The sequence below is a fragment of the Lissotriton vulgaris genome, chromosome 5 (assembly GCF_964263255.1).
Source record: "Lissotriton vulgaris chromosome 5, aLisVul1.2, whole genome shotgun sequence".
In the NCBI taxonomy this organism is placed as follows: Eukaryota; Metazoa; Chordata; class Amphibia; order Caudata; family Salamandridae; genus Lissotriton; species Lissotriton vulgaris.
This window is the reverse complement of record NC_141693.1, coordinates 1,398,767,589-1,398,780,882: the sequence shown is the minus strand read 5'-3', so window position 1 is coordinate 1,398,780,882 and position 13,294 is coordinate 1,398,767,589. Positions and strand designations below refer to the sequence as shown.

Sequence of the window (13,294 nt, the reverse complement as noted above, 5' to 3'; positions counted from 1 at the left end):
AGCATGTATGTATATATGGATATACACGTGTGTGTGTAACTGCTTACAAAGTATACAAAATATGCACTATCGAGAGCATGGCACAAATAACAATGGTCATCAACGCATGAGCTCTTCTTCATAGTGAAAAAAAAGTCTGGGTGACCTGTGTATCAGGCAGCAAACCATTAGGGATCAAAAAAGAAGTGAACACATGCAAAGCTGTCATCGACAGACTCAATGTAGAAAGTCACAACTTCTACACCTAATAGTAATTAGAAATAAAGAAAAACTATTGTAGGCTGTAGGTAATAACTTAAAAGAATAAGGCTCTACCAGAAAACAGTCTTTTAGAATAACTGCCCACATAATATCCATAGCTACAAGAAAGGGTAAACCCAAATAAGCCACAGGGACCTGGGTATGAGACAGTACAATATAAGATTGGTCCCAGGAGAGAAATACTCAGCATAAACATATTGTAGAGAACATGGTGAACATATTTAAACGAACACGTGGTCAATATTTAGTCCAATGATATTTAATCACATAGAACATTACAGTTGTTTATGAGTCCGCGAATAAATCAAAGAATGCGCCAATAACAAGTGCCCATAGGGGGAGAAAAAAGGGCTACGGGGAGAGAGGTATTGTGCATCAGGTGAGGTTTGAAGAGGTGTATAGAATAGGGAGTGCCATTAGACTCATCACACAATTATTTACATTGAAGAACGGCTTATCCTTAAGCCACACAATCAAAAAGATTAACAAAAATGCATAGCCATGATTGAGAGTTCATTATCACAGTGAGAAATCACTGTTGATCAAACTGGCATGTGACAGTTATATTGTTGATGTTTCGACCCCTGAAGAAATGTACGTAGCTTAATCCCTTACGGCAGGCTCTTCCTCAGGACTGTGAGGAAGGGAAGAAAGGGGTACCGTAATCCATCCCTAACTGTAGGTGGTATTTGTAGTGGTTGGGCCTGTAGGCTCCAAAGGCAAAGAGCGGTAAACAGGCACTTTAAAGCAATTGAAAAGGAATCTATCCCTTAAAAATGGCCATTGGACCAAAAAATAAATGAGCTTGGACTGTGAAGTTCCATGAGGTCGTTGTGGGCAAATCTCTAGAATGGATAGTGACACTTGAGACGCCCACCAGGCAGATCTAAGAATAGAGATTTAAGTACCTGGGGGATTCCCTGGCAGGTCCCCTGAATCTTCCACATTGGGTACATTATAGGGATTGGCAAAGGGGGGTACATTAATCTACAAAATATACAAAGTGCTGCAAACTAAAAAATATTACAGCGATTGTACATACCAGCGTAGTGTGGCATCAGTCTTAGTTTACAATAAACATCTAGGGAATGGTTTAGAGCACTAGATTATACTAAGAAATCAAGCATAATGCGAGGCTGCACTTGTCAAGTCAAGTCAAGTCAAGTCAGAAATTTGTATAGCGCGCTACATACCCAGAGGGTCTCAAGGTGCTTGAAGAAGGGTGGGGAGTTATTTGTCGAAAATCCATGTTTTGAGTTGCTTTCTGAATGCTAGGTGGTTCTGAGTGAGACGAAGGTGAGGGGGAAGTGAGTTCCAAGTTTTAGCTGCTAGGTAGGAAAAGGATCTACCTCCCATGGTGGTTTTGTTGATGCGAGGTACAGTGGCAAGGGCTTGGTTGGAGGATCTAAGTTGGCGTGAAGGGGTGTAGAAGGATAGTCGTGAGTTGAGGCATTCGGGTCCGATTTCGTAGAGTGCTTTGTGTGCGTGGGTTAGGAGTCGGAAAGTGATCCTCTTATTGACGGGGAGCCAGTGGAGGTTTTTCAGGTGATCAGAGATGTGCTCTTGATGCGGGATGTCTAATATGAGCCTGGCTGAGGCGTTCTGGATACGTTGTAGTTTCTTCTGGAGTTTTGCGGTGGTGCCGGCATATAAGGTGTTTCCGTAGTCCAGTCGGCTCGTGACCAGAGCGTGGGTGACTGTTTTTCTGGTTTCGGTGGGGATCCAGCGGAAAGTTTTTTTGAGCATGCGAAGAATGTTGAAGCAAGATGAAGAAACGGCGTTGACTTGTCTGTTCATCGAGAGTGAGGAATCCAGGATGACGCCCAGGTTCCGTGCGTGGTCCGTCGGGGCGGGTGCTTTTCCAAGGGCCTCTGGCCACAAAGAGTCGTCCCAGGCGGAGGGGGAGGTACCTAGGATGAGGACTTCTGTTTTGTCTGAGTTCAGTTTCAGTCGGCTGTGCTTCATCCATTCGGCTACTTCTTTCATCCCTTCGTGAAGGTTGGTTTTGGCCGTGTTAGGGTCTCTGGTGAGTGATAGGATCAGTTGAGTGTCGTCGGCGTAGGAGATGATGTTGAGGTTATGTTGGCGTGCGATGGCCTTAAGGGGGCTCATGTAAACGTTGAAGAGGGTGGGACTGAGTGAGGATCCTTGAGGAACTCCGCAGATGACTTCAGTAGCCTCTGACTTGAATGGTGGGAGGCGGACTCTCTGGGTTCTTCTGGTGAGGAACGAGGTGATCCATTCCAGAGCTTTTCCTTGGATTCCGATGTCTTTGAGGCGCTGTAGAAGGGTGCTATGGCAGACTGTGTCGAATGCTGCGGAGAGGTCGAGGAGGATGAGGGCGACTGTGTCTCCATTGTCCAGTAGAGTTCGAATGTCGTCTGTTGCTGCGATGAGGGCGGTTTCGGTGCTGTGCTTAGCTCGGAAGCCGGACTGTGAAGAGTCGAGGGATTTGTTGGTTTCGAGGAATGTGGCGAGCTGGTTGTTGACAGCTTTCTCGATGACTTTGGCTGGAAATGGGAGGAGCGAGATGGGGCGATAGTTTTTGAGTTCGGTGGGGTCAGCTGTGGGTTTCTTCAGGAGGGCGCTGAGTTCGGCATGTTTCCAGCTTTCCGGGAAGGATGCGGAGTTGAAGGAGCAGTTGATGACGTCTCGGAGGTGCGGTGCAATAATGGAGTCTGCTTTGTTGAAGATGTGGTGAGGGCAGGGGTCTGTGGGGGATCCTGAATGGATAGAATTCATCAGACGGATGGTGTCCTCAGTTGAGATTGGCTTCCAGTCCTTGAGGGTGTTCAGGGGGGGTGGGTGTCCTGCGGGGGATTGGGTGGGTTGGTCTCCGGGTTGGTTGTCGAAGCTGTTGTGGATGTCAGCAATTTTATCGTGGAAGAATGAGGCTAGGGAGTCGCAGAGGGCTTGAGAGGGGGTGATGTCGTTGGAGTTGGCTGAGGGGTTGGTGAATTCCTTGATGATGTTGAATAATTCCTTGCTGTTATGGGCGTTGTTATCTAGACGGTCCTTGAAGGCTGCTTTCTTGGCATGTCACACTACAAGCTCCTTCATATAACAAAGCTTACCCCATGGTTACTAGGTAAGATATACCAGACGCGAATGGGGAGCTGCCCAAGATGTCAATCTAAATGACACAAATGGTATCCATGTGGTATGCCTTGTTGTGGAGGCGCATTGGATACACTCTATAGAAGTGCTGAATGGAATTGTGGGCCCTATAATTGAACTCACAGCCAAATAGTGCATGCTGGGTCTCGGCCCTGCTCTTAAGCATGACGCTATCTAGTTTAAATTCAAAGCCTTTTCTCTGTTATTAGCAAAATGATGAATAATGCTACATTGGCTACAGCTGACGGGAGATGTCAGACAGTGGATGTTGGCAGATGAAATACAAATGGAACGAATGTGTACTGATGGTAAGCTGAGAGATGGGCTCAGAGACTTGTGAGAAATGCTTGATGACCTGACCAGGGAGAACGAGGTCTGACCCATTAATGGCAATTGGCTGAATGTGTAGGGACCCACCTTGATTAAGCAAGGCAGGTGTCTGCTGAGTTCACTGAATGTGTGGTGCCCCCTCTAAAGCAGGAGACCTTTGTGTAATCCCTACTGTTAGCACTGCCGAAATGGTATACAACTTTAAATATCTGACTAAGCCATTACACAGCATATTGAAATGTCAGTTTAGTAGAACACCTATGCACATCCAAGATAGTCACTTTTATCCCTTTGCTATTATAGCAATTTACTATTAGTCCATATCCTTGGTCAGAAGCAACTTGCAAAAACCAAAAGGTGTAGAAAATTCAGGCTTTTATTTTTCAAGATTATGATCTACAGCCGACGCGCGTTTCGCCCCCTTCGGGCTTTCTGAAGGCTTTTTATGGTATCATCTCATATATCAATTCCTGTATCAATGTGAGGTTTATGAAACCCACTGTTATGTCTTTATCCAGCTAATCTTAGCCTGAGCAATCGTAATATTGTCAGATAATCCCTTTATTCATTTCAAACACGTAGTGTAGCGAGTCAATCTTCCCAGTAGCAGTATTATTGTGAAGCCATGATAAGTTTCAACTTAACCTCAGAGTTCACAGAGGTCCGTACTGAACGCCGAAGTGACTATCTTGGATGTGCACTGGTGTTGTACTAAACTTTGTGGTGACCTACAGCCTGGATTGAGGTTTGGGCAGGTGGTGACTTTTTGATGCCCCAGGTGGATGTGCATCTAACGCCAAAGTTCCACTCTATATTGTTCATTGTGTGTAAAATTGAATTGACATTTGACTAATGAGAACTAATGTTGATGTGCGGGTCACAATAGCAAATCCGCCATTCTTTTGTACTTGATATTTAAATGTCAGCCCAATATTGAAGATATTGATGTTGTCTCTGTAAAATCAATAAAAATAATGTAATACATCTATATGTTTAAATTCCCACAATATTTCAATGTCTGAGCTTTTCTCCACATTGGTTATCCCTGTGGTAATCTAAAAGGAAACACTCATTTTCTCAGCCCTAACACTCAAAACTTAAATAAAATCCAAAACTCCAGCCACTTAGCAGATGTATTGAAGGGGCAATACCATCTGCTCCCGTAAATATCCAAAGATCTGTGGCCTATATGAATGAATACATTTCCCCATCGGCACATTGCTATATCAGGTCCCTTGTTGTGTGAATGAGGATGTCTTTACCGTCCACCTCGTTTTCATTTTAATCAATTTTAAACATATTGTTTTGCTACAGAGTATTGCAGATTTATTTTGAGAATTCCCCCATGGAGTTGCAATTCCTGTTCTAATTTCAGTTTTGAACTCCCTACTTAAGCCAAACTGCATCTGTAATTTTTCAAAGACTATGCTGCAGTTGATGTTCCTGTGCAATTGGTGCTGTGGCTACATAAAAAAAAAATACTCACTGGTATCTGGTATTCAGTTTTTACATGTTCCACAATATTAAAATTCCATTGATTTAGGGGGCAACTCACAGGTCATAAGAGCTAACTGCTCTAAAAATATTATGCACCAGATAATATAGTATCTTTAGAGGTTGCTGTATGATTGTAGACAAAGCTTTATCTATATCATTACATACGTCCGACTGGATGGGTAAAATCTTATAAGTATTTTCAATGGAGGCTTCATGATTAGGATGATAACACCAACGCTTGAATTACCACTCTGTGCTCAATACCAGTCTTGTCTCAGGCTTTCAGTTTCTCATTAATCACCCTACTCATGGCAAGACCCACATTTTCGAAAAGTATTTTCTCTGAAGGGGTCTTCTTCTTAATATTATTCATACTGACCGGCCACAGAATTCATTGCAAATTGTATTATTTTTAACCACTGTGTAAACGAATGAGTACCTCTTTTCGAATGAAGGGTGATTTTCTTCCAATCGCTTTTTTAAAATTTTCTTTTTAAAGGTCACAGATTTTACTCTGCAATTTAAGTTGATCTAATTGCTCTAATTGGAAAATAAAAGGAAGAACACTCATTTCCCTTTCACTCTCTCATATTCACTGTGTAATACAAAAAAAGTCCCTCTCTTGTATTTGCATATTTATTAAGCATGAGTTCAGGGACATTTCTTAACGGTAAGATTGAGAAACGCTAAAGTTACAATTAATTTCAAAGGTTAAAAAGAAAGCTATTTAAAAGAATCCAAAAAGAGAGGTCTGAGGAGGAGCACCATTCATCTGAGAGTTTGTTCCACTCCCTGGATCTGGCCATGGAAAAGGCTTTGCCTTTGTAAATGTTGGTCCAAGCTTTGGGGATGTCCAACAGAAAAGGCGGTGGAAACGAAGGGACAAAGGCCGCACGAAGATGTTGGATTTAGAGAACACACTGAGTGGTGGAGCTATGGATTATCCAAATGTAAAACAACCATATAATTTTAAATAATATCCTTTTAAATAAGATCTTGTTCTTAGTGGGTAATCAGTGCATTTGTTTGAGAACAGGAGAGAAATATTCATTCACATTGGGAACACAGGTGATCAAAAAGGCAGCCACATTTAGCAGGGGCTTCAAAAGTGTCTGGAAACCACATATAGAAGGCATCACCATTGACTAAGTTAGATTGAACTAATGCAGGACAACTGTGATATGGTGGCAGTTATCAATAAAGCGCAACATTTTTCTTGGGAGTTTAAGCTGTCAGAAACATGTATTAAACCTGGAGACCTGATGTTGTAACGTAAGGTCAGAGTCTAAATAAATTCCCAAATTACGTACCACCTTTGAGGTCTATGGGCAAGGGCCCACAACCTTGGCCAGCCAGATAGAAGGATTTAATTTATTAATGTAATTTCTAGTGATTGTAAGTATATTTTGGAGGGATTATGTTTCAAGATGTTAGTGGCCATGTTGTGAGGTTATCAGCCAGGTCAATGCAAAAAGGTATAGAAGTCAATTGTAAGTTGTTTGACAGAAGAAGTTTGAAGATTAATTGTATAACGTCCAAATCTCCTTTATTGCCATTTCTCTATTTCTAGCCCATTCTCCTCTCCCTCCATCGCCTTTTCGTTCCAGTGCATCATTTTTTAAATTATTTTATTAGTTTTATATTTTATGCAAGGAACAGAAGAGATACAGAAACAATAAGCCATGCATTTACAATTCCAATTACAACCACCAGCAATGCAATATGATCATATGAGGACATCCAAGGAAAACATACAACAAGAAAAAAAGAAAAAAAACATAGACCATTTGGCAACATAAGAGCAATATTACACTCAGTCAATTAAATCCATTCAGTTATAGGGGTCCATATTTTTAGCCCTCTACTTCTTTTGCGAATACTCTTAGTTTTAAATATAGTAACTTCAATATTGTACATAGATATTCACTGGGCCCTCCAAGAAAAGAATAACGGGGGATCTGGAGATAGCCAATCTTTAGTAATACAGGCACGCAGATCAGCCATACAAATAAAAAGAAAAGGAGCTCGTACCTCTGGTATAGTTAGAGCATTTGAATCAATACCTAACATGACCCGCTCTGCAGATATGCAAATTGGGGGGCCAAGTATTTCTATCAAAAACTGTTGAATAGAACTTAGTAGATCTTCAAGTTTAGGGCAAGAAAAGAACATATGTTGCGCATCGGCAGCATAACAGCCACATCTGCTGCAACTAGCCCCGGCTCCAGTACTCCATTTGGAGACTTTCCTGGGAGAGTAATATAAATCGTACAAAACCATATAATGTTGTGCCCACATCCTCTCTGAAATCAAAACGTCATTAGCCAAAGAAATAGAGGAAGGAAGGTCAATCGTAGCTATATCCAATTTAGTTCTCCATTTATCTTGACATTGCGCTAAATCCTGTGGAAGTGTCAAGATTAGGTTAGAATTAAAAAAAGCCAGTGGCGAGCCCTTTTCCGATCCCCTCTTTAAATGGGAATATTTTGAACCGAGTGTTGCATTGCCCCAACTGCCCATAATAGCTACAAATTTGTAAAAATTTGAAAAAATCCTTCTTCTGTACACCAAATTTGCATTGTATCTCCCTAAAAGACAGTTGTTGTAGATCTTGAAACAAGTCCTCTAAGTTGTGAATACCTAGCAGGTGCCAATGCCTGGTTTTTGCGTCTCGAAAAATACTAGGAAATATTCCAGCTGCATCAAAAGGAGTATAACGCTTAATTTTCCTCCAAATTGAGAATGCAGCGATCAGAACCTTAAACTTAGTTTTTTTATAATAACTAGTTTCAAGTATTTTCAACAGACACCCGTTGGCCTCCTCTCCAATAGCAAATTTGTATATTGATGGTCATGACATGGTAATAATTTGGTTCTTTTACCAACAACTAAAGGTGAAATAAATTGCAAAACAGATGCCCAATAATATAATAAAAAATACAGAATACCCCATCCCCCACTGAATCTAGGAAGTGCCATTTTTTTTAAAGCCTTTCTATGCCACTTATAGCCCCACAGGAACCTTGAAGAAATGTTTTCTAGTCTTTTAAGACAAGTTTAAGGAAATTCTAATGGGACGGATCTGAATAAATAAAGAAATTTAGGGAGAACAACCATTTTTAAGACATTTGATCTTCCATGTAATGATAGATGAAGATGATTAAGACGCTCTAAAGAAGACTTAACTTTGTCTAAAACTGGATTAATGTTGATCTCAGGAATCTTGGTAACTGGTGAGGTAATTTTGATCCGTAAATATGTTGCCTCTGTTACCACTCTGATATCTCTCGGAGCATCACCCCCAACGTACAAAATCTGAGTCTTATTTATATTTAGCTTGTACCCGGAGAAGTGGCCAAACTGCTTAGCCAGTTGACAGCGCAGACGGGAGATCAGTGGTTATGACAACAATATCATCTGCATAGGCGAGGGCTCTATATTCAACCTCACAAATACTGACTGGTTTGATATGAACACATTCTGTTAATGTCACCCAAAAAAATCAATATATAACGCAAATAACGACAGCCTTGCCTTGTGCCACGTAAGATCGGAAAGAGGTCCGATTCTACTCCAGCTAAACGAATAGATGCCTTTGGAGCCAGGTGCAAGGTTCTAATCGCCTGGAGGATTCGTGGCCCGAACCCCTTCAAGTGTACCACCTCCCAAAGATAAGGCCAAGCAACCCTGTCGAATGCCTTCTCGGCATCCAACAGGGTCACGCCTATAGGGGTTTTAATCACCTCTGCCCAATCCATTAAAGCGATGACTCGCCGCATATGATCTGTCGTATCCAGACCAGGCATAAAACCATGATGCAGGTGTGAAACTATTGACGAGATCAAGGATGAAAGCCGCGTAGCTAAGATTTTAGAATAGAGCTTGCTATCCGCATTAATTAACGATATTGGCCGGTATGAGGATGGCAGCAAAGAAGGTTTATCTCTCTTCAGAAACACAGTGATTTTTGAATTTTGCCAGGAAGCCGGAGGTGATCCTCTTTGTGCAATAAGACACACCTCCAACAAGTATTCCTTCAAAATTGCAAAGAAGGTTCGAAAAAATTCCAAAAGAATCCCGTCAGGGCCAACCGCTTTCCCGACCGCTAAAGATGAAATAGCCAATTCGAGTTCCTGTGCGGTATAATCCTCCTCTAAAATTTCCCTCTGTATATCAGTAAGTTTAGGGATTTTCTGATCCCCCAGAAACTCAGCAAGCTCAACTGCAGTGTCGGGGGAATCCTCACTTAAGTAAAGATCACTATAAAATTCCTTAAATGTACCCAAGATTTTATTGGGTTCAGAATGAATTAGACCATTAGCGTCTTGTATAGCATCTACTTTATTGGCCACTGCCTTCTGTATTAACCGTTTGGCTAATAGTCGTCTTGAATTTTCCCCAACCACGTACATGTCAGCACGGTGGATCGCTATTTGAGCGGCTAGTTTCTCAGCATAGCATTCATATATTTTCATTTTTTGAACAGCAAGGTCATGCACCAGCTGCTCATATTCTTGATTGGTGGGGTTAGTTTGCATCAACGCCAGCTCTAAATCACGCAACTTAGTCAATTCCTTGTCTTGTTTAGCCCTAATCTTACGCTGCCTATTTATAGAGAAGCTTAATGTTTCCCCACGGACTCCCGCTTTGAAAGCGCCCCAAACTGTGCCCACCGACGTGGAACCACAGTTGAACTCAAAAAACTCTGGAATCCATTTGGCCATAAGTTGTAAATAAGCCTGATCCACCAGTAAATGTCGATCAAAAGTCCATGAACTCCTGTTAGAGTGAGACAAAGTATCTAATACTAATTCAAGAATAACTTGGTTGGGATCTGAGATAATTTTGGGGAAAATATCAATTTTGGCGCTAGTTAGTAATTCTATAGGGGCAAAAAAATAATCAATACGGACATGCTTTTGATGTGGGGCAGAAAAAAAAGTATAGCCCGGAGTTCCTAAATTTTTTAGCCACCAAACATCCACCAACCCAAACTCGTTAATAATGCCCTTAGTGGCTTTAAAGACCTTGTGCTTTCTACTAGCATAGCAGCTATTATTACGAATATCAAAATTTCCAGGAAGATGGAAATTAAAATCTCCAGTCACAGGAGGAGAAGGGCATGAAGCAAGCTCGATACTAATATCATTAAACATTTGCGGGTCATCTAAGTTAGGACCATATATACAACATAAAGTAATTGCAAAGTTATTGACCCTCAATTCAACGATCACCCATCGTCCGTGCTGAAATGCTTTGTCACGTTTACACTCTCCCCAGACAATTTTTTTTTTAAATTGCTACCCCTCTCGTGGTAGATACCTCTCGGGTGCAGGCCACAAGTTCAAAACCCAAATCTTTCAAGCATGCCCTATTGTTCCAAACAATATGTGTTTCTTGAACACAAAGAACATTCCAGTGCATCTAAGGTCTCTGAAGTGGCAAGAAGAGGATATGGTAGCGGGTTATAAAACATGAAACGTAAATAAGCTAACCTCTTTTTATGGGACCAAAAAAAATAAATTCTGCATGTTCTAAAGGCGTGGATCCTTGGCATGTTCATTGTTAGCCATGCTAGGCAACTACATCTGGGTATGGAAAGGTTCTATTTTCAGGGATCATTTGATGGTAACATAGCCATCTACAAAGTTTTTTAAGCATACTATAAATCTATTACTGGTGCTAAAATCTCTGAGAAATTAGTAGCCCTATAACATTTTGTGATCATTATAGATCTGTTGTAAGATCATTGCAATTCTCACACCCTGATTCTTTGCAATTATCTGTTTTCATTTTTCAAAACAAACCTTAGACACGTGGGGCCAGATGTAGGTGGCCGAAAATAGCCATTTACCGATCGGTAACGGCCGAATTCGGCCGTTACCGACCGGTAAATGGCCATTGACATGTAGGGGCCCTTAAATGTTGCATTTTCGGTAATTTTACCGAATCGGTAATGTTACCGATTCGGTAATTTTACCGAAAATGCAAGATTGAAATGTGGGTAGCCAATTTTCCATTGGCACATGGCTTTCAGAATCGGTATTTTACCATGGAATACAAATCCATGGTAAAATACCGATTCCTGTGTACATGCACATCTGTGCATGTACACATGTGCCATGTGACAGGCAGACATGCCCTTAGGGCATGTCTGTGTGCCACATTGCACACATGCCCGTTTTGGGGGTGCTAGAGGGTGTCAAAGTGACACCCCCTGCACCCTTGACAAATTCGGTATTGGTATTTGAATTGAATCCTATGGGCTTCAAGGCCCATAGAATTCAATAGCAAATACCGATTCGGTATTTACCGAATCGCTAAATACCGAATTTTTAAGGAATCGGTAACAAATCCAGATGTTGGTACCTACATCCCATTTACCGATTTTGAAATACCGAATCGGTAAAATTCGGTAATATTCGGTATTTCAAAATCGGTAAATGTGATTTACCTACATCTGGCCCTTGGTTACTAATTTAAGACAACCGACAATTGGCATGCACAGTAGCCCCAGGCAAACGATGGCAGTATCTAGGTGTATGAGGCTACGCCTGGTCGATGCGTTCAGTGCCTAGTCATCCAAGACTGGTCACTGTTAGCTCATGCCGTTAGCTGGTGATACAAGACTGTGAGTAGTATACAGAAATCCAGTCCTATTGGTTTATTTTCATTGAAAGCAATCATATCCCCAGTCATAAAAGGTTCAGGCCACCTTCACTAAACAGACTCAGCTCTGCATATCTTGTTTGACATGTCCAAAACAGTCAGGATTAACCTACGTTTTGTTTCTTTTTGTCCAAGGCTCTCTAGGCACAGCTGGAAGAGTGTGCAACAAGACGTCGCGAGGGAATGACCGGTGTGAGGTCATGTGCTGCGGACGAGGTTATGACACCACACGCGTCACGCGGACCATCAAGTGCGAGTGCAAATTTGTTTGGTGTTGCGCAGTCAAGTGCAAAGACTGCGAGGAGACTGTCGATATACACACATGTAAAGCCCCCAAGCGTGCTGAGTGGCTGGACCAAACCTGAGTTCTTGGAAACCCAGCATAAAATGACAGTGACAAGGACCATGGGCCGTGCAGCTCTGGGAGCTGTAGTTCAGTTGCATGGCTTTTATTTAAGTAATTTTGCAAAGCACTAAAGAGAGTACTACATTTCCCAGGAGTTGCTTTAGACCCTAACAGCTGTTCAATCAAAGAAAAAACTAATCCTTACTGTAAAAGGAGTTTGCAATACGTGATTGGACTGTGAAGCTTTTGTTTGTAATTTAATTTCGCAGCGGACAATATAACTTCAAAGCAGACCAGAGAACGGAAAAGACTGACCAATACCACTTTAGTCTCTTGAAAGAACTATAAGTTCATTTCGAAAACATGACAAATACTGGCATAATGAAGTGCATATGGAAAGTTTTAGTCCATTTTTTACATAATGAAAAACTCGGCATAACACGTTGCTGCTGCTACACAAATGAACTCTACAAGCGAACAATGTCGGCGTTTTTCCATACCATCTGAACCTGAACTACAGTGCTCTAACAACGTATTGCTGTGATAAGCAAATGTACAAAAATTAAATCCTACATCTAAAAAGTGGGAACTCCAATTTATTAAAGCAAACTAATATAACAAAGAAGCCTTTTGTTTTATACGTGCTTGTACTTTGAGTATACGGATTTCATATTTTTAAGAGTAATTATAAACCTATATTACAAACATACTGTATTTCTCTGTGCAATAGTATCTTGTTTTTTTAATTTGTGTTTAGGTGCCGAGGTATGCTTTATTGCCTCTAGCTCTTTCGTAAATATTCACTACATTATGAGCAAAGGTACTGAAACAAATACTACACCACGCAATCGCTGGTCCAAATGAGTAAACATACCTCTTTAACAGCTTCCTGAAACACAGAAGGTGTCTTTGAGTCACAGAAAGAGCACAGTTAATTATCCACGTTTGCCTACTATGAGAGCATTCAGAATATTACACTTTGTGGTGGTGTGCTTTCTGCTGGAAACTGTCATGGGTCTAGCCTTCTAAAAGCCGAGGACAAGCTTACTCCTAAGATGCTGCATACCACTAACC

At 41.4% G+C, this 13,294-nt stretch overlaps 1 protein-coding gene across 2 annotated transcripts in view; it reads left to right on the top strand.

The window, feature by feature from the left end:
* The window catches only part of WNT2B (Wnt family member 2B), a 368,678-nt gene extending 355,833 nt beyond the window's left edge, over positions 1-12,845 (top strand). For both annotated transcript variants that reach the window (XM_086923346.1, XM_086923347.1), the window contains exon 5: positions 12,010-12,845. In XM_086923346.1, the coding sequence (XP_086779472.1) occupies positions 12,010-12,239 (230 nt within the window). In that variant the 3' untranslated portion in view covers positions 12,240-12,845. The remainder of the gene's footprint in view (positions 1-12,009) is intronic.
* Positions 12,846-13,294: the final 449 nt, after the last annotated feature.